Source organism: Musca domestica, unplaced genomic scaffold (genome assembly GCF_030504385.1).
Source record: "Musca domestica strain aabys unplaced genomic scaffold, Musca_domestica.polishedcontigs.V.1.1 1, whole genome shotgun sequence".
Classification (NCBI taxonomy): domain Eukaryota; kingdom Metazoa; phylum Arthropoda; class Insecta; order Diptera; family Muscidae; genus Musca; species Musca domestica.
The window spans coordinates 33,856,289-33,878,681 of record NW_026712114.1 but is presented as its reverse complement, the minus strand read 5'-3'; the positions used below and the strand labels follow the sequence as shown (position 1 = coordinate 33,878,681).

The 22,393-nt window shown below is 35.1% G+C and overlaps 1 protein-coding gene across 1 annotated transcript; it reads right to left on the bottom strand.

The window, feature by feature from the left end:
* Positions 1-732: 732 nt before the first annotated feature.
* Positions 733-20,476, bottom strand: LOC131802219 (AN1-type zinc finger protein 5-like). The gene is made up of 4 exons (XM_059121993.1): positions 19,526-20,476; positions 19,288-19,446; positions 4,960-5,128; positions 733-3,532 (listed from the first exon to the last, which is right to left on the bottom strand). The coding sequence occupies exons 1-4, from the start codon at positions 19,622-19,624 to the stop codon at positions 3,384-3,386; spliced, it is 576 nt and encodes a 191-aa protein (XP_058977976.1). The 5' UTR covers positions 19,625-20,476; the 3' UTR covers positions 733-3,383.
* Positions 20,477-22,393: the final 1,917 nt, after the last annotated feature.

Genomic DNA, 22,393 nt, shown 5'->3' with positions numbered 1-22,393 from the left:
TACTTCTACTGTGTTTTTAGATGGGGGCTTGGTTTGGTTGGTAGATGGATACAAATTCCTTGCTAATTGTTTTGTTTCCCGCTGGATTTATCTACCCATTAGATTTTAAACATTTTGTTTGTTTTATAAGCATTGAAAGAGTTCTTAATTTTTCCATATTTTATTCAAATATAATTTAGATTAAAAGCATTTTGGGTATCTTTTTGTTAAGCAGTTGTGTTTTTCATTTTTTGTTTTCATTACAAACCCCAAAATACTTTTGTCCATTAGTTTGCCTTTTGTTTATATTTATATAAAGTTTGCTTGGATTTTATATATGTTGTTGGTTTTTGTCTAGTAAATAGTAGTAGGTTTTACTTGTTTGTTCCTTTTTCCCACTTGTTTGTTGTTGTTGTAGTAGTATTAAATAAGTTTTTTTGAACTTAGTGTAAAATTTCTTTTTTTTTTTAGTAGGGTGTTTTTTCAAAAGTGTTTTGTTGGTTTCATTTTTAGAATTGTTTATTGGTTTTTTTGTTTTTCTTCTCCTTTTTCTTATCTTTTATATTTTATAAACTAATATTAATTAATTAATAATAATGATAATTAATTACATTAAAAAGAGCTTGGTTTGCATTATTTCCATTTTCTGTTTTTGTTTTTTTTTTTTCCTTCTTTTTCTTTTCATTATATAAACATTTAAAAACTATATTAAAAAGAAATCGCGTGTAAGTGTAGGTGTCGGTGTGTATTGAGTTGTTTTTTTTTTTTTTTTTTTTTTTTTTTGATTTTTTCAAGAAAAGAATAAAAATTAAATCCTATATAATTTTTTAATAATAATTCCTTTTTATATCGAGTTTTGTTGTTTAAAGCAAAAATTACCGTTGTTTTTCTTTTACTAAATTTTCTAAATAAGAAAAGTAATTTTCAAAAGAACAAAAAAAAAAAAAAAATAATAATCTATGTTAAAAAAAAACTGCAGCAGCACTTTACTTCTTCAATATGTTTTGATTTGTTTTTAAATAATTTTAAACTACTACACCATTTTCAAATGTTATACAAAAAAATATATATTTCACTTCTAAATTGTAAATTATCGTGTTAAAAAACAAAGACTTGATTTGAAAGTTATGAAAGTTTTAGATATTGAAGTTGAATTTAAATAATTCGAACGAATGTTTCCAGAATATTTTTTTTGATTATACAATTTTTCCAAAGGGATTTTAAAATAGTTTGAATCAAAAATTGGATTTTGGCGTATATTTATTTCGAGTTTTAAAATGAATATGCAGCGGTTTGGGTACACTTGGAGTTGTTATCCACTCGAAATACAAACAGGGTTTTCTCGATAAAAATTATTACTTGGCTTGGTAATTCATTACAAACTACACTTGAAATCTTAAAAATCGAAGTTTGTTCAAATTTCGAAAATAACAATTGGCAATAAAGGTGGTAGCCAGAATCCATATTTGAAACCATTTCGATATTAAACAAAATAGCAATGTGGGTTTTTTTTTAAGTAGATGAAGTTAAAAGGATTTATTTGGAGTTATCCAATTGAAATCCAAACAGGGTTTCTCGTTAAAATTAAAATTACTTGGCTTGGACGACAACTTATTTGAAGAATGAATTTGAACTTAAATTTGAGTAATTCATTACAAATTCACTTGAAACCTTAAAAATCGAAGTTTGTTCAAATTTCCAAAATAACAAGGTAGCCAGAATCCATATTTGAAACCATTTCGATATTAAACAAAATAGCAATATGGGATTTATTAAATAGATGAAGTAAAAAGGATTTATTTTGTTTTGCATATATTTATTTTGAAATATTTGAGTATCGAAATCTAATTTCCATCATATTTCCCGACAAAAGTTCGGCATCACTTTGAGAGGACTTGGAAATCCTGGCAAAGAAACTTCTACAGCAAAGTTTGTTGTGTAACATTTAAATTAAACTTCAATTCTCAAAAGATGGCCAACTGAACAACAATTACTTGATATTGGGTAGAAGCACTGCAGCAAATCTATTAAAATTGAAGAACATTTTTTTTGTTTAATTTCACAATTTCAAATATTTACTGGCAATCCCTAATTTCCAAAATTCCATAGCAATTTATTTAGATTGAAATTCTATAAATTTTTAAGAAAATTTCCCAAAATTTATAGATTTTCACAACTTTAAAAAAAAATGAAATTTTTATCATTTACGTTATTTTTTTTACTTTCTTTTACAAAATCACCAAAGAAATTTGTTGAAATAAAAATAGATCTTCACATTTCAATTAAAAAAAAATAACCGCAGCAGTTTATTGGGAAAATTTTTCGAAATTTTATTTGTGAAATATCGTTTTAGTGTATAACATCTGAAAATGGTGTAGAGAACAAGTATAGAGAATTTGCTTTTGTTTATAGAATATCCTACTAATTATATGTATATATAAGAAAGAAAAAAATATTAACGTCTTAAATATTAAATTTTTCTCATATATTATTATTATTAATTTTATCCCTTAAAATGTGTGTGTGTTTGTTTGTTTCTATGTAATGTATTACTCTAACTTGGTTCTATACAAGAAAAAAATCATAATAATTATAATAATAAAAAATAAAAATATATATGTTGTTTTCCCTTTTCGATATTTGTTGAAATTGTTTATTTTTTTATATATAATTAAAAACAAAAAAATAATAATAGTAATAATGAAAACTAAAGCAAAAAAATTCTACTACAGAAAAAACGCTAATTGCAAATATATTTATATATGTAGGTAGGTAGGTAGATTGGTAGGAGGTGTAATAATGGTTTTAGGCGTTTGTGTTGTATGTGTTTTTGTTTGGATTGCAAATGAAAACTAAACATTATTCCATTAAAAAATTTATTTAGAGAAGACAACTTAATTATTTTTCTTTTTGGTTATTTTCTTCTTGATTTTTTTTCTTTTAAATAAAACAAAATAAGAAACTTCAATCAATTTTAATTATTAAATATAAAAAATTATGTGTGTGTGTCGTCTGCTTGTGTGTGTATAGAGAAGTAATGGTTGTGGTGGTGGCTATGGTTGTTTGCTGGCTTGTTGTGTGGTGGAGTAGGAGAGCTATTGCAGGGGGTATTTTTTCATGTATAATTTTCCAGTTTTTTTTTTAATTTTTTTCTTTTTTTTATCTTTAAATTAGTTGTTTCTGTTTCTTCTTTTAGTGTTTGTTGTTGTTTTTGTATTTTTCTCCGTTTTTTGCTTTCAGTATTATTTAATATATTTTTATTATATGTATATTTAATATTTATAAGTTTTTGTGTTTTCTGTTGTTTTTGTTTTTCCTTCCTTCTTTTTTATATTTATATATAGATGTATGTATAAGAATTATATTATTATTATAAAGTGGTTTAAAGATGATGGCACAAAAGTTCAAATTTTTTGTATTTTCTCGCCAACGACTACCGGATTATTGCGTCTGATCTCTTGGGCTCCGTGTTCCCGATAATCAAATGTGCAGTTGTGCTTATCGCTGTATCGATGGACAGCACAGTAAAGACCACCGCATCGGCAAAGGAAACCTGTTGAAAAAAGGGGGGAAACAATTAATATTAATTGGAATTATTAAAAAAAAAATTATATAAAAAAACATTAAATTAATGTGGATATAAAAAATTAGCAACAGTGAAGGCGATATTAAGTCATTAAAAGGACGAAGAAAAATTATTTTTCGTAACAGGACATTCAAACTATCATTGATTGGGGGATGGCGTTAAATGGGGGCCATATAAAAAAAATGAAAATTTTGTGTGTTCCACCTCTTAAGATTTCTAAATATTGAACTGGTGGCATTTCAGCTAAAAGGTATGGTCAGAACCTCAAACAAACATAAAATCAGTGGTTACCACCAATGGGGTTTTTTTGTCAAAAATTTGAAGCGACGTTGAAAGTTTATCGGGGAGTGTATGTAGGCTGAGATAAAAAAAATGCGACAAAGTTCTCATCGGAGAAACTCCCAAATTCGGCAGTTCACCACTTTCGGCCAAGCGAAGTAACTCTTTAGATATTTTCAGTCTTTATTCTTTCTGTTGCGATGTAAGTTCTTGCACTTTTAGAAATTTAATGGCTTTACCTCGAGCTCATTTTTCAATATTTGCCGAATGGAATATTGCGATATGTTCAGCCCACGAGCCATTTTTCGGCCACTGCGAAGCAGGTTTCTATCAAGACGCTTCTTTACTTTTCACGCTTCAATTTTTTTTTTTTTTTCGGAAAATTCTCACCAAAATGCTTTTGTACTCTTGCAAACAATATAATGAGCTGTCACTGGAATAATTTTAACAGCTGTCGGACGAGTGGCTCAGAAATGACAACAGTCTGAAATTGGTTGCAGTTTTTCATCTCACCCTGTATATGTGATATCAAATATGGCACCTTTAAGGGAAATTTTGATCCTATTCAAGAGTTGTTTTTAAGACATTAAGTTTTCCAATTTCCTTCCTATGTCGGCTTGATAGTTCCCTTTGACCTTGGCTAAATTTTCTAAAATGCCTTAAATGGCTATGGAGGAGTTCTGCCAGTTCTATTGTAGGAATAGAGAATTGCTCTGGCCTACATATAGCCTCTTCTTTCTTGGAATATATTATCTCTATATAGTGTTCTCTTCTGCAATTTTTAAGGATAGAAAAAAATCGGCATTTCCAAGTTTTTGTTATTAGAAAACAGCAGCTACAAATTCTTATAGATATTCTCCACCATGAGTTCTATATAGAGACGATATGTGGTCATTTTCAGAAGCTGGGGATACTTTCTTTAACTGCTTCTTGATTTTATTAAAAAAAAAATATTAAAAAAGAAAGAATTTTTCCATGATGCTATTAAACCTTCTTCCTTTTATCTATTTATATTCCTTAGAAATGTCTCTTCGTCTTTCTTCATATTTAATTTTTCATATCCAATAGTTGTTGAATTCTTATATCCGGATCTCTACAATACTGGTAATACGTACCTGTCAAGCCCACTTTCTTGCGACATTCGGAGCAACGGTTCTTTTTCTTTTTAGAATCTTTGTCATCTTCCTTGTCTTTATCTTCTTCGGCTGGTTCGGTGGAAGTTGATGGACCGGCGGATGCGGCTGTTTCGCTGCTAGTTTTGGCTGAATTTTCTTCATTTATTTTCTGCAACAAAAAAGAAAATAAAATTTTTGATAAAAATTGTATATACAAGAAAATGGAAGATTATAGGAATATATCCCTTCTAGGGATAAAAGCATCTGTTCTGGGTTTTCTAAAAGTCATAAATTGCAAGGCAATGAAAATCTGATTTGTATTGGTATTACCTTTATATAAAACAAACCAGAAATAATAGATTAATATATGGTTCAATTTTTAATACTATTCATATTATATCAATTAATATTTTTCCTTATAAATATCCAAGGTTTATACATTTGTGGCCATATTGGTTTTGTATTATAAATGGAAGATTAAATTAATAAATAAATTCAGTTGCCATTGATTGGTATTGAAAGAAAATCTTTCCTTCGCTTCATTTTCGAATCTATAAGATGCAATTCATGCAACAATATTGTAAAAAAATTAACCTTAAATTCCTTTTCGATTTCATTGAAAAATTGTCCAACGCTTCTATAATGAATGAATCACTGGGCAATTAAATAGTAATAAATACTATCAACAAAAAATATGACAAGCTATACCTCATCAACCCTTCTCCCGCTGCTGTCTTGTCCACATGCTGCCCTTTTTTGACCATTAGAAGAATCCATTGAAACGAAATACACAAACTGTTTTAAAGAAATTCTTTCATCATCATCATCGTCGTCGTCGTCGTCGTCGTCGCCACCAAACAAAGAAAAAAAACGGCGAAGAACCACTTTTCAACATTGAGGGACAAGAACAAAAATCATCACAAGTCACGAGTTATTTACAAAACAAATGGACGACAGACAACATGGTTGCTTTTTTCAGGCGGTGCCAACAAAATTGAAAGAAAGGCAGAATGTACATATTTTTTTAAATGTAAATTAAATTGGCATCAGAGCAGAAGCTGTAGTATGAATAAAAACAAACGCACGATTTTCGAAAAGAAATAAAGGCAAAAAAACGAAAAGAAGAAATCAAACAGAAGCTAATTTTGATTTGTTAATCAATTAAAAAAATATATTTTTTGTTTGAAAGCGACAAAGATATTGGAATAACAATGAGCAGAACAAAGTTTATTCAAAATTTGAAAAACAAAAGCTTTGAAAACATCTGAGAAGATAAAATGTTTAAAAAATGGTTATAGGAATAATATGAACAGGGTGAGAAGGAAATAACTGCAACCAACTTCAGACTGCTGTCATTCCTAAGCCACTCGTCCGACAGCTGTTAAAATTATTCCAGTGACAGCTCATTATATTGTTTACATGCGTACAAAATCATTTCGGTGAGAATTTTCAAAAAAAAAGTTATTCCTGATGGAATTCAAGCGTGATAGTGTGATTTTTTATATTTGAATAAATATTTTGTGTCTTGTACCAACGCTCGTTACCGTGATACTGGTAGCGTAGCCAAACGTCAAGGAAGTGGACGGAAGAAAACAGCAACATCGACAGAAATGGAGTGACTTGATTTAAACCCGCGTTGCAGTGGCCGAAAAATGACTCGTGATCTGAACATATCGCAATATTTCATTTGGCAAATATTGAAAAATAAGCTCGGACTAAAGCCGTTGAAATTCCAAAAAGTGCCAGAACTTATACGGCAAAAGAAAGAAAAGAGACTCAAAAGAGCTAAAGAGTTGCTTCGCTTAGCAGACAGTGGTGAACTGCCGAGTTTGGTTTTCTCCGATGAGAAAACATTCGTTGTCCAGCAGTTTATAAACCAACAAAATGATAGTGTTTACTTGCCAAAGAGGTCTGCTGAAAATATGCACCTTCGGTTGGCCACCATAACTCTAGGACCGGCCATGGTGATGGTGTGGGCCGCAATAACAGCCGATGGTCGCTTTCCGCTCGTATTAATCGACCGTGGCATCAGAATAAATACCGATTATTATCGAGAAAATATTCTGGAGGGTGTATTAAAGCATTGGGCACGCTCCATTTTTGCCGCATTCCAGGGCTCAGCACCATCGCACTCAGCACGCGCCACCCAATAATGGTTACAAAATGAAGTTCCTCGCTTCATTCTTCATGGCCACCAAAATCTCCGGATACCAATCCGTTGGACTATTGTATCTGGAGTATTTTGGAAACGCAAGGTTGGCACAAAAATACCAAAGTGTCGATCACCTCAAGCGAGCACTCCGCAAGGAATGGGCCAAAATACCGCAGAGCAGCATTCGGGCAGCGTATGAGGGTTTCATTGGCCGTTTGAAAAACATAATTCGTGCCAATTCGAACAAATCTAAAATTATTCTAAAATTTGATGCTATTTCCGACATTTTTTTGGGAATCACAAACGAAATGCTATCCTTAATAGGATATCCATTTTATGATTAAGGAGGAGCTTGAAACGAAATAATAATCTAAATACCAATTACCCTTTTTCGGGAAGATGAAGGTTGTTCGTTTTCATTTTCCAAACTCCCTTTTTGAAGGGAGTAATTTGCAATTGCCCCCTTTGCTAAAGATGAAGCGGTTTTAGAATCCTTTTCTTGTTCGACATTTGTTTCCCTAGATTCCTTATCTTTCGATTTCTTAACCTTTTTCGTTGCATCATTGCTTTTATTTGATTTCTTTTTGCCAACCATGCTGTCAAAAGCAACACTACGCAAATGTACACGGGGTTGAGTTTGTAAAACGGGTGATGTTATCAAACTATTATCTTCGACCTGTTGGTTATAGATATTGAAATTAGTTGTAAATTCTCGTAACAAATGCTTTGGCACGTTTATGGGTTTTATGGCTTTGTTTTCCAAATCAAGGGGGAGTCGTTTTAAAGATGTACTGGCGGCAGTAGCAGAATTTGTGGCTTCTGTTACTTCGTCACCAGATATGTTGTTATTACTTGTTATCACTCCCGTGTGAGGTTTTGTAAAAAAGTTATATTTCCTTTTGAAAATTGATTTCGATTTGTTTGAATTTTGTGGATCAGATGATGGCTGATGATCATCGGCGGCATTCGCAATAGTTTCTGTTGCAGTATTTTCAATTTGATTACTCCTTGGACTGGAATTTTTGTGGATCAAGTTTGAAATATTATTTCCGTTTGAATTTCTGTTTGGTCTTTTAACGGTCACCACTTCAATATTATCGCTGGGCCTCTGACCCTTGGGAGGAGTAGATAGAATTTTTGCCGCCTTCACAGCCAAAGAGGGATCTAATTTTCGATTGGAATTGAGAAAATATTTAATCTTCAAATTCACTCGCTTGCTTTTTTCTTTTCCAATTGAACTGGAACAAGAGGAGTCCGCAGATGATTTTAAAATCTTTTGCAATTTTTCTTTTAAATTCTTTGAGGATGATGGTTGTTGCTGTTCTGCTTCTTGCGAATTAGTTACTGGTGGTGAGATATTTGTTTGCTCTGAATCATTATTTGCCATAATCAATGATGATACCGAAAAGGGAAGATAGATCTAGGCGAAACTTAATTCCCAAAAAAAATTAGTTGGTTTTTGGAATTTTGAAGTAGAAGAAATTTGTTAAAAAAATACTGACAGTATTGACTTAAAAGACAAAGCCAAGGGACATGACAAATTTCGGAGGGGCCTGTGTCTTGGAAGGTACAATGAGAATTGAGATATGGCCTTGAAATTTAAGGAATAATTTTTAGAAGACTAAATCTTTAAAGAAATATTTAAAAAACGAGGAATTATATGATATTGTTCTAAAATACTTCTTTGAAGATTCGCTGACTTCCAAGGCTATTTTGGAAGAGAAGACTATTTTTTGAAGACATATCAATTTAAAGCACGTATTTTTAGGGATGTTTTTTTAGGTATTTCCAGGACTAAACTGCGGAAAGCTTACAGAAGTGTTTTTATAGCAATTTTTTGAAGGTTATTTAAAGCTAAAAAGCGTCTCTTAAAGTATAGTGTCAGGATTATGTTTTGAAGGGGTATTAGGTTTTAATACGTACAGAATATTTTTGACAAGTATGTTACTTCCATCGCTTTTGAGGAAATAGTTCTTAAAGAGAGTTCAAGACTGAACCGTAGCTTTTTAAGAAATATGTATTCTTAAAGAGCGTTTAGGGTTAAACTTTGTCTCTGTAAATACGAAATTCTTCGATCTGGCAACCCTAATTCTATCTCCTAAATTTCGAGTCGATCCACAAGCTTTGCTTTTGTTTGTGTCGCTCAATTACTCAAAATGTCCGTTTGTGTCCTATCTGTGGCTTTTCAATTTTCCTTTTTCCTCAATAAAATCACTTGTAAACCAACCTACAATCAGAACTGTTGTTATTGGTAAGCGCCGTTCAAATTTTGCAATTTGAATTCCAAATAAAGAACCATAATTGTTCTTTTCCCCAACATCAAACTTATTCCATTGTTTTATTTCTTTTTCTTCCATTTTTTCAATCCCAAACCGAGAGGAAAATATTTCTACTCCAAGGAATATTTTTCTGTCCACAAACAGCAGAATAACAATCCAGCATTTTCTAGGAAAATACCCACAACTTTGGCATTTTCATTTGGTCCTGTTCGAACCGGATTTTATTGCTGTTTTAATTTCCATTTTTCATCTAAATTCAAGGTAAGTTTGTGCTTATATTATCCAGTGAACGTCAATAGTGCATAAAAAAAAGAAACACATTAAACTTGAGTGCGTTAGTCAAAGTGTGTTTTGCCGTCGGCAATTTGATTTTTTCTTTTCTATCTAACGCACAGTGTTTCTATTTAGATTTCGAAAATTATTAATTTTTTCAGTATAATTTCGAATAATTTCAAATCCAATATTAAATATTCCCATAATTCTCCATATTTTTCTAAGATTTTAATAAATAAAGTGAAGAGATATTTCATTTATTATTTCAATTTTCAATAATATAAATTCCTATTTAATTTTCTTATTCGCCTATTTCTTAACTCGCGACAGTGTGTTTTCTTCTCATTTTTTTCCTTTTCGTTTTGCCGCGAAAATATTGCATTTTTTCTATTATCCATCGCTGTTGTTTTTTTTTTCATTATTATTGTTGTTGTTGTAAGAGAACCCTCGCTGAATCTCTTCAACAACATCAATACCTACATACAGTCACTCATATTTCCACTTGTTGTTGAGTCGTTCGTTCGCTCAGCCAACACAAGCAGCGCTCTGTTGTGTCATTCCACTCAACAGTGATCGGTTATTTTTCTGTTGGTGTTCTCTTCGCTTGTACGTGCACCCTACCGTCGTTCCGTTTATATGGTCGCACTTTTCATAGTTTGCGACACATATTATTTTATATATTATTCGCACATATACCGGTGGGACTATTCAACCACCTTTGTTCCTCTTGGTATTTAGTGCATATTTTCGCCGCTAGGTGTCGCCCTGTATATAAGAAGGTAGCTGTGAAATAATTAATTTTCACATTTTTTCGGAAAATTTTTAAACTTTTTTGTGACTTTTGATATACTGTCCATATATTCGAGAAAAAAATTAGCCCTGGTCTATTAATAGTACATCCTGTTTCCGCCAGAGGTCGCTCGTGACATTGGAAAATATTCTTGAAAGTTTACGTTTATTCACAATTTCCCAATTGTCTTGCGAAAGGACATTCGATTTGGGTTATTTCAAAATACTTTCAGAGTTTTTTCGCTTGTTTTGGTTTTTAGTACTTCCTATCGCCGCTGGAGGTCGCTTTTCAAATAGAAAGTAGATACAAATTTTCCATTTTTCTCCGAATTTTGCCGAATTTTTCTGATTTTCGCCATATTTAAGCAGATATATTTCATATTTTCCTACTCTATATTCTTGAAAGGGCTGCAAATACTTAATTCTTTCCTTAAAGGGCATAGAGAATATCAACTTGTTTCAGATCTTTCTTCGATTTCTGAGAAATTATGTCGTTGGATTCCTTTATTCGTAACGCAGATCACCTAGTCGCATTTAATGCAGGTGTCAGCGATGGTAATATTCCTCTAACGTCATCCCAATTAATAAAAATTCATATTTCCGAGTTTAAGTCCCTATGGGAAACTGTGAAATCCTCATTTGAGCGATTCATGATCGATCGGGAAAATGAGGGGGATGAGGAAGATGGTGATGAAGATACTGCTTCTGAGTTGGAGACCTTCAAAGCTAAGTACAACAGTACGTACGTGACCTATTGTACATGTTTAGCCAAGTTGACTCAGCTTCTGGAGGATTTTCAGTCTCAAGCAGCTCCAAAAGAACCCACAACTTCTCCGCAATCATTACCATTCCAAAGTCCTACCTCTGTTATCCATCCCGATCATAGTTCAAGTTATTCTTTTAACATTCCACCATGCGACACCGAAGTCTTTGATGGAGATTACATGTCATGGCCAACATTCCGAGACATGTTCACGGCCGTGTACATCAAAAATTCCAGGCTCAGTCCAGTTGAGCGCTTATTCCATTTGACCCAGAAGACTAAAGGTGAAGCACGTGATATAGTCCAAAGAGCTCCCTTGACTAATCAAGGTTTCCAGCTAGCGTGGCAGAACCTATGTTCCCGTTTCGAAAATAAGCGCATTCTTGTGAATGGTCAGCTGAAAGTTTTATTCAATCTTCCGTTTTTAAAATCCGAATCAGCTAGTGCCATTAAGTCAATGCAACGTGATATCAACTCCTGTATTGATACACTTGCAATGTACGAGATCGATGTCAGAAGTTGGGATCCGATATTTGTATTTCTCTGTTCCAATCGTCTTCCAGACTCAACTCTGACCCTGTGGGAACAAGGTTTATCTGATAAAACAGCTATTCCAAAGTGGGTAGACCTTGACTCCTTTCTCACCAATCGGTATCGTACACTTGAGTCCGTTTCCGAGATGCGTAACCATCCAAAGTCTGATGAAAGTAAAGCGAAATCCATTTCACATTCAAAAGGTTCAAAATGCAGTTCATTCCAGACTAAAGTTTCGGTTCCGAAATGTCCATTGTGTGCGAATTCTTCACATATCATTCGGAAGTGTCCAAAGTTCATTGCCATGGACATAAGGCAGCGCACATCCGAGGTAAAGAAACAAGGTCTGTGCCTCAATTGTTTCTCGAAAACGCATCACGTACGAAATTGTACTAGCAAAAACAATTGCTTTGAGTGCCAAAAGAGACACAACACAATGCTTCATGTTCATGTCCATTCACCCACTCTTCCTTCCACCTCCAACAGTAATTCCACTTTGAACTCCAACTCTGTTCCATTCACTCCTAATTCCTCACAGTCCACTAGTTCTGGGAACGGAGTCATTCAATCTTGCTTCTCTGCAAGTTCAAGGGGAGTTTTATTGGGGACTGCGTTAGTAAATGTGCTACACCTGGGAGTCTCTTATCCAGCACGTGTTCTGCTTGATTCTGGATCTCAGGGAACCTTTATCTCCGAAAGATTTTTCAATAAATTAAAACTTCCATACCAGCGTACGAATGTGCAGATTTCCGGCCTTAATAATACCACTGCTGCTTCCGTTCGAAAATCATGTTCCTTAAATCTATGTTCAAGATTTGATAATTCCGTACGTGTCTCGGTCCAGGCATTTGTAGTTCCACATTTATCTGGAAACCTTCCGTCGCATACCTTGCCTCCTTCACTATTTTCTCTGCTTCCGAATATCAATCTTGCTGATCCACATTTCTACAAGAGCTCCAATATTGATCTGTTGATAGGCGGTGATTTCATTCCGGAAATCATGAGATCCGGACTAAAGCCTAATCTCTGTGATTCTTTAATCGGCCAAGAGACCATATTTGGATGGATCCTCACGGGTCCAATACCTACATCCACTCCGTCTCCATCATCCATAGTGATCTCCAATTTCTGCGAGATTTCTCTTGATAAAGAAATTAGTCGTTTCTGGGAGGTGGAGAATCTTCCAAGGAAAAGATTTTATTCCGAATCCGATGAACTTTGCGAGCGTCTATTCATGTCAACTACATCAAGAAATGAAGATGGCAGGTATATTGTTCGCCTTCCTTTCAAGGATGGATTTCCAGATACAATTCGTTTTGGACAATCCCGCCCAAGCGCTCTCTCACAGTTCCTTCGTAATGAGAATCGCTTAATCCGAAATCCAAAGTTGAAGAAAGAGTATGACCAGGTTCTAGACGAGTACATACAACTAAATCACATGAATTCAATTCAAGCTCCGAGCTGTAACAATGATTCCTTCCATTACTACATGCCTCACCACGCAGTTTTTAAGCCAGAAAGTTCGACCACTAAAGTTCGAGTGGTTTTTAATGCATCTTCTGCTTCTTCTAATGGTCGAAGTCTCAACGATCTTTTGCATACTGGTCCAGTATTGCAGAATGACTTGACCACGTTGATTCTCAAATGGCGATTTTTCCGATATGTGTTCAACGCTGATATCCAGAAAATGTACCGTCAGATCCTAGTTCATTCTGATCACACTCCATTCCAAAGAATAGTCTTCCGCAACCACCCAGGTGATATCATTCAAGATTTTGAGCTACAAACTGTCACATTTGGTGTCAATTGTGCTCCGTATTTAGCTATCCGCACTCTGCTTCGACTAGCTGATGACGTCCAAAGTAGCCATCCAAAGGCTAGCATGATAATTCGTAATTATATGTACGTGGATGATGTACTTTCCGGTGCACATTCAATTTCCGATGCTCTTCAATCCAGAAATGAGCTTAAAACCGCTCTAGCATCAGCTGGCTTCTCCCTTCGAAAATGGACAGCGAACTCAATGGATATTCTAGCGGATCTTCCAAAAGATCATTTGTTGTGTGATTTCCTAAACTTCGACGACTGTAGCACAGCAAAAACGTTGGAACGCTCGTTCAGATTCATTTTTCTTTTCGACAACGCCTTTTCCATCTTCGTGTTCCTACACAAAAAGGGAGATTCTTTCTCAGATCTCCAAATTATTTGATCCTGCTGGCTGGCTTTCGCCATGTATTGTCGTGGCAAAAATAATAATGCAGCAGATTTGGTCCGATGGTACTGGTTGGGACGAAGTCATAAGTCCAGCCACCTTGCACCAGTGGAAAAGGTTTCAATCCGACTATTCAAGTATTGATCGAGTCAGAATTCCGAGATGGCTCCAATATGTCCCCTTTGCTGAAGTTCAGTTTCATGGATTCTGCGATGCTTCGGAAAAAGCTTACGCAGCCGCTTTATATGTGCGAATAGCTAACGGTACTTCCATATTCACCCACCTGGTGTATTCCAAAACAAGAGTTGCTCCAGTGAAGACACTGTCTATTCCAAGACTAGAACTATGTGGAGCTGTCCTACTGGCAGAAATGATCGACGTACTGCTCCCAACGCTCGATATTCCCAACTACTCCGTATTCTGCTGGTCAGACTCCACAATAGTTCTTTCCTGGCTTTCCAAACCGCCATGTCATTGGTTAACATTCGTAGCCAACAGAGTTTCCACTATCATTCAAGTGGTAGACCCTTCCAAATTCCATCACGTTCCGTCCGAATCAAATCCTGCTGATTTGGCAAGTCGCGGTCTGTCACCTCAGGACATCGTTCAAAATGATCTCTGGTGGTTCGGACCTTCTTGGCTTCGGGAATCCACAAACCGATGGCCAGACCGTGTTCATATTCAAGAAACGTGTGTGGAACGTAAACCCCTGAAGGTTCACTTTTCATACTTCGAAGATTCCGCCGATATTCTTGAGAACTTTTCTTCCTATCCACGTTCGCTTAGAGTGTTTGCGTATATTCATCGATTCTTCCGCCGAACACATCCACGACTTCGCGCTAATTTCATCGAGAATACTCTACTTGTTTCCAGTTCTGAAATACTTGTGGCGCGAAATCTACTGATCAAATGGTACCAGAAATTTCATTTTCCTAATGAGTACAAGGCATTATCCGGCAAGCAGCAAGTTTCACCATCAAGTTCCATTTTAAGTCTAAATCCATTCCTAGACTCCGATGGTGTAATCCGTTCCTGTGGGCGATTAGATTCTTCTCCAAGTATTCCATACGAGGAGAAACGCCCAATCATCCTTCCATACAGCTGCAAATTTGCTCGGCTTTATGTTGATTTTGTTCATAAAATCACTATACATGGAGGAAATCAATTAGTTCTTCGAGTAATAAGATCCCAGTATTGGATTCCTAAAGTCAAGAACCTCATTAAAGCTTCTATCCATAAATGCAAGCCTTGTATCCTGTATAAGAAGCGCTGTCAGAAACAGATAATGGCTGCTCTTCCTCCTGAACGTACAGAGCTTACCCGTGCATTTTATCGCACTGGACTAGATTTTGCTGGTCCCTTCGATATTAAAACTTATTACGGACGCTCATGCCGTATAACAAAGGGATACGTATGTGTGTTCGTATGTTTTTCCACTAAAGCAATACATCTCGAAGCAACGTCCGATCTTTCCACTTCCACCTTCTTGGCAGCATTTCATAGATTCGTCTCTAGACGAGGATGTCCTGCACATCTTTATTCCGATAATGGTACAACGTTTGTGGGAGCGTCCAAAGTCCTGGCGAAAGAGTTTATTCAAGCTTCTCGTTCCGCTGTTATCTCTAATTATTCCGTGCAAAATCTTAGCTGGCACTTCATTCCGCCTGGGGCTCCTCATATGGGAGGGCTCTGGGAAGCCGGGGTTAAAAGTTTCAAAACCCATTTCAAAAAGTTTGCCGGCTCATTCAAGTTTACGTTCGAAGAATTTCTAACGCTTCTGACCAGAATTGAAGCCTGTTTGAATTCTCGTCCTCTCTCTCCTATTTCCTCTGAGCCAACAGATTTTGCCGCATTAACTCCTGGCCACTTTCTAATAGGCACGCCTATTTTAGTCCCTGTTGATCCACACCTAGAAGACAGTCCAATTTCATTAATCAACAGGTGGCAGCGACTAAAAGCAATCCATCAGAGTTTCTGTGCTCGTTGGAAGACTGAATATCTCCGAGAACTCCAAAAACGTTATAAATGGCAAACATGTGAGAAGGACATTGAAGAAAACACACTGGTCGCAATTTATGATGATAATCTTCCGCCAAATTCCTGGCGCCTTGGTCGAGTTTGCAAGACTTATCAAGGTTCCGATCATCATATCCGTGTTGCAGATATTATAACTCAAAAAGGGGTTATTACACGCCCTATCACTAAGCTTGTCGTCCTTCCAAGCCACTAAATTCATATTTTCTTCTTTCCCTTCTCTGTCCTTTTGTCCGCATTCTATTTAGAACCATGCCCAAACATTCCGCCCCCAAAGGTCAGCGCAACCACAACAAAGCCCCATACCAAAATGGGAAATTCTTGTGCCGGCTCTGTCAGCGTCCCCATTCCTTACGTCGGTGCCATAAGTTCCTGGATATGGACATGACGGAACGGTTCGAAGTGGTGCGCAAGCACAAATATTGCGTGAATTGTTTGGCCCTGGACCATTCCCATGGTTCGTGTTTCAGTGACACCGGCTGTCGCCACTGTCACAAGTACCACCACACACTGCTCCACGTGGATCCAAAGCTGCGGGCCCAAATCCTTCCACCATCTCCTAAGTCCCGATCGGAATCTAGGTCGGTTTCACCGCGACCATCAACCTCTAAAGCTCGGCGAGTACCAAACAGGCCTTCATCGTCCTCAGCAACCTCGCATAACCCGAAGGGATCTCTCACATCCCTGATCCAGCAAAATCGGACCATTTTGCTACCCACCGTCCTGGTAAGGATAGATGCAAAGAATGTGGCGCGATGTTTGTTGGATTCCGCCTCTCCAGTAAGCCGTGTGTCGAGGAGCTTTGTGGAGAAAATTAAAGTCAACACCTTGACATTAAGAGAGGAGACAGTGTGCCAATTGACTCTGTTCTCAAGATTTGACTCCAAAGTGAAAATCGAGGGCACCTTTCGCGTGGATAATCGGATCACCACAAAGACGCCAGCCGAATCCCTGCCCGACGACTTCAAAAAAAATTTCCCCCATCTTTTCTTGGCTGATCCGAAATTTTACCAGTCATCGGGAATAGATATCGTCATAGGCGTCGATATCTACCCGAAAGTAATTTCGGAGGGGGTGTATGCCAGGAATGGGTTACCAACTGCCCAAAGTACCGTTTTTGGGTGGGCCATCTATGGGCTATGTTCGTAAACATGTCAATTTTTTCGTTTTTAAAAAATTTTGACTGAGTTGAATTAATAAATTGTTGAATTCCTTAGAATGCACTATTGTCTTTCTTTCCCCAAAAAGCACAAACTTTCCTTTTCAGCTTGTACGTTCCGAAGCAGGTGCGTGTTCCTGATTCCATGTGGTCTGACGACAGAAACCTACATATGTATTTGGTCATCTTCATAAAATTATCCTAGTATTAAATTAAATTCATTTTCATTCCATTGCTTTTGTAACCAGACCAGGACATACACGGATCAAATTGATTATTTTCCATTGCAGACGCACTGCAAGGGGGCCGGTGATGTAAATACGAAATTCTTCGATCTGGCAACCCTAATTCTATCTCCTAAATTTCGAGTCGATCCACAAGCTTTGCTTTTGTTTGTGTCGCTCAATTACTCAAAATGTCCGTTTGTGTCCTATCTGTGGCTTTTCAATTTTCCTTTTTCCTCAATAAAATCACTTGTAAACCAACCTACAATCAGAACTGTTGTTATTGGTAAGCGCCGTTCAAATTTTGCAATTTGAATTCCAAATAAAGAACCATAATTGTTCTTTTCCCCAACATCAAACTTATTCCATTGTTTTATTTCTTTTTCTTCCATTTTTTCAATCCCAAACCGAGAGGAAAATATTTCTACTCCAAGGAATATTTTTCTGTCCACAAACAGCAGAATAACAATCCAGCATTTTCTAGGAAAATACCCACAACTTTGGCATTTTCAGTCTCATTACATAATATTTTAAAAACAGTGAATTTCTTAAATAATACTTTTTTTTTTTAAAAAAAAAGAGGTCGAGCTAAACCATTACCGTTTTTATACCTCCACCATAGTATGGAGGGTATATTAAGTTTGTCATTCCGTTTGTAACGCCTCGACATATACCTTTTAGACCCCACAAAGTATATATATTCTTGATGATCAGCATAAAATTTTATGTCGATTTTGCGATGTCCGTCCGTCTGTGGAAATCACTCTAACTTCCAAACGAAATGAAATAGGTTGATAAAATTTTACGCAAATGTAAATTATATCTGCAGGACTTTTGATATTGAAAATAGGCCATGTAGGTCCACGTTTTGATATAGCCCCCATATAAAGGTACCTCCCAATATTTAATACTTTGATGATTTTAGCGACATTATTCACCGGAATTATTTCAAATTTGGTATTTGAATTTCGTAATGGATACTACAGCCTATGACAGAAAACTGTCTGTGCAGGACCACGCCTTCGTATAGCCCCCATATAACGGTACCTCCCGATATTCGGTATTTTGATGATTTTAGCGACATTATTCACCGATTTTTTTTCAAGTTTCGAATTTGAATATTGTAATGGCTTATGACAAAAGCGGCCTATGCAGGTCCACGTCGTCGTATAAATACAGCAGCTACATTCGGTATTTTTAAGATTTTAACAGAATTTTTAACGGATTTTATTTTTGAGAAAATTGCCAAATTCGTTCCAAATGGTGGAGGGTATTTAAATTCCGTATATATCCTAATACTGCGGCTACATTCGGTATTTTTAAGATTTTAACAGATTTTTAACGGATTTTATTTTTGAGAAAATTGCCAAATTCGTTCCAAATGGTGGAGGGTATTTAAAGCTTTTTTACTTGTTGTAATCTAAATCGTGTTTACATGGAAATATCTGTGATATATATTTAGAGATGTTTGGGGATAAAGCGTGGAGATTTTAGGGAAAACTTATTGAAGGTTTTTCCTGCATTTTGTAGTTATATATTTGAAAATAATAAATAATTAAATTTTAACCAGTCTTTAGGGCTACGCCTCCGACTTCTAAGGAACATTTTGGAGAGTTTTAGGGGGATTTTTTAAGTTGACTTTTTAAAATAATATTTCTAAAATGCGGATTTTAAAAAGATACTTTAAAAGTTTAAAAGGAACCACAAGCATAGATTTTGGAAAATTATTTTAAATAGTTTAACGGGTCAGTTTTCTGTGGGATATTTTTAAAGGTAAACCGTTAAGTCTTCAAGTGCAAATTGTTTAAATTATAATATCTAAAGTCCTGTATTCTAAAAAAGATATATATCTTGTCTTATCCGATGTAGAAATCGTGAATTCATATTGAGACCCTTCGACACTACTTACATCTTTAATTTCATTGTGTTGCTGTTGTAAACTCTGTACTGTTGGCTGTGCGGCTGAAGGTATTGTAATGGCTGGACTAAATGTGGGACTTGGTTGTGGGCTTGGAACTGATACGGGAGTGCTGCCAACAGGTGGTTGTTGCTTTTTTCTTAAGGAGTCCTACAAAAAAGAAGAGAAATATTAGTAAAAAAAAATAAAACAATATCACCAGCATAATTGAAATTGAAAATTACATTACCTTGTAACAAACTGAGCACAAACCATCTGTGGCTGGATTGCCATAGAAGCCGCAACCGGAGCGGCACATAGGTTGCATCGGATTTGATTCACGTTCCATTGCTTTGTTTTGGTTTTGGTGTGTTGTGGTGGTTGCAGTTGCTGTTGTTATTTACGCTGCTGATATATTTTTTTGTTTTGTTAATTTAGTTAAATTGCAGTAATTCTTCGCCCAGCGAAATTCTTAATGCGGTTAAAAAGGTAATTTGTTGTTTCTAATTTTGTTGTTGTTGTTGAGTTAGTGATGTGAACTTTTTGCTTCTTCTTCTTCTTGTTTTTCTTTTATAATAAAAATTCTATATATATTTTCTTCACGTGAGGAGGGTAGTAGTGGTTGCTTGGTTGGCGTAAGAGATCAAAAAACTTGGCGTGATACAATTGTTGGATATTGCAAAAAAGTGTAGAAGAGCAAGAATGGGTCCCAGCTGTTTGTCTTTTTCAGTGTTTTGTTTTGTTTTAATTTAATTTTGGATTGTATTTACTTTGAGGAATTTTGTCGTTTTTCTAGCTCAATTCAATTTATAAAAAATATGTATGAACTAAACGTCGTTTTGTATATGTTTTGTGTTCCCTTTTTTAGTTCAATCAATCCAAAACAAATAATAATGCAAATTTATATTCTTGAGTACCGCTGGGTTCTGTTCTTTTGCTTTGTTTTCTGCTGCTGTTCTTTTTGCTGTTGTTGCTTTCAATTTCGAAATCTCTATGCCTTTCTCAATTTCCTCCTAACTGTTGTATCAGCTAATTTCCATAAAGTAATGCTCGCTTCGATGCTCCAAGGAATGAATGTCACTCCTCAAGTTGGACAAAAACACAAAAATGGTAATGCTGTTGCTGCTGCGACGTATGCGACAGATGTTTGTCGGTTGGCTGACTTGTTGGTGCTTTTGTTGCTGATGATCAATCAATCAAACCGGAAAGAAAAGGAAAATTGAAAGAGAAAACAAATTATTAATTATGAGATATTTATATTTGAATAGATTTTTAAAGGTATATTTTTGGAGCTTCCCAAAGCTCTCACAACGGGTTTTTAAAGAAGTACTTTCTGGGAAGTCGCTAAAGTGATAATCGTGAGTTTTTGAAACAATTTGGGATTATCCTAAAATAAAAACATGCATTTTCAACGTGTACTTGGCCTCATCAGATCGGCAGGGGAATTTATTTGAAGTATTTTCAAAGTTGAAGTTTTTAAGGGTCATAATCGTGTGTCTTAGGGAAAATATTTTGAGGCCTTACCAGAGATATAACTGTTGCTTCAAAGATATATTTTTTGAAACGTTGCCAGAGCCTTCTTGGAGCTATATTCCAGGATTTTAAAGCCTATCGCGAGTTATTTTCTTGGTTTTGTAAACTCTGTATTTTAAATCCTCGCTAGAACTTAATTAATAGAATTTAAGATATACATTTTTTGAAGCTCTACCAGATTGAAAATCGAGAATCTTTAAGGTTGATTTTTGATTGATTCAAGGCCATAATTCGTGCCAAAGGTGACCAATTCGAACAAATCGAAACTTATTATAAAATTTGATGATATTTCCTATATATATATTATATTCCTATATATATATATATATTATATATATATATATATATATATATATATATATATATATATATATATATATATATATATATATATATATAAATTATGGCGCTTGACATTGTTGCAGTTTTTTTTTTCTCACCCTTTATATATTTAAGGATTTCGAAACTATATAATTTTGGATTTTAGGGACATATTTTTGAAGGTTTTTTATAGTTTTCAAAGAATATTTCCGTAACTATTCTCGTGGATTTTTATATTTTTTACGTTTGGAACTCTAATGGATTTTTTTCGAAGAGATAGAGAGATAATTTTGTGGGTTTTAAGGGCTTGGTTCAGAGCCAAATTCATGGATCTTTACAGAAAGATATTTTAAAGGCTTGCCAGAGTTATTTTGCAAAAAATTGCTCATCGGAGCAACGATCTCCCACTTTTAAGACTGATGTTTTGAAATCTTGTCATTGCTATTTTCTTGAATTTATTAATGAATATAATTTGAAGCTTTACGAAATGTGTAGTCGATTTTGCCATGGAAAAGTTTTGCAAGTTTATCAGACTGAAAACCGAGAATTTTTAAAGATAAATCATGGATTTCAGAAAATACTTTTGAAGCTTCGTCCTATGGATTTTAGGGGATATTTTCTAAAGAGCTATTCTCCCAGATTTACAATCGTGGTTTAGAAAGTATTGGTTGAACGAATCGTAAACAGATCTGTAATCCCGAACTTTAGAGGAATACTTAAGTGATACAGTAGATATAATCCTGTATTTTTAAGGAATATTTTATTAAAATTCTTGAAGCCGCCTTTAGTTATGTCCAACACTGTATGCCCTGACAAAGAAGCTACTCCCCACCTTGCTTGTTATTATTAATTTTCATATTATTTACGATATTGTGTAACATATGTAAATGAGAGCGTGTGTATGTATGCGCGTGTAATTTGGCCTTTTGATGTTTTCCATTTTGTAAAACTTACAGCCAACGCCAACAACACAGACACAAAGAGAGCAACCCATCAATCAAGTATGTGTGTGTGTGTGTGGGGAAAATTAATAAAGAATATCGTAATGATATCGATTTAAATGAACGTACGTTTCCCCTCCAAATGAGTGGTGAATAAAATAAAGCAGCGCAAACAAGCAGCCTTCGTCTTCGTTAAACAAAAAAATCCAATTCTCGACAATTTAGAAAATGTCGTCGTGGTTTGGAGAGTTAGAAAGAGATGGAAAACAAAACTACGCAGGTCTGTGAAGAATATTAGAAGAGAAAAACAATAAAACAAAGAG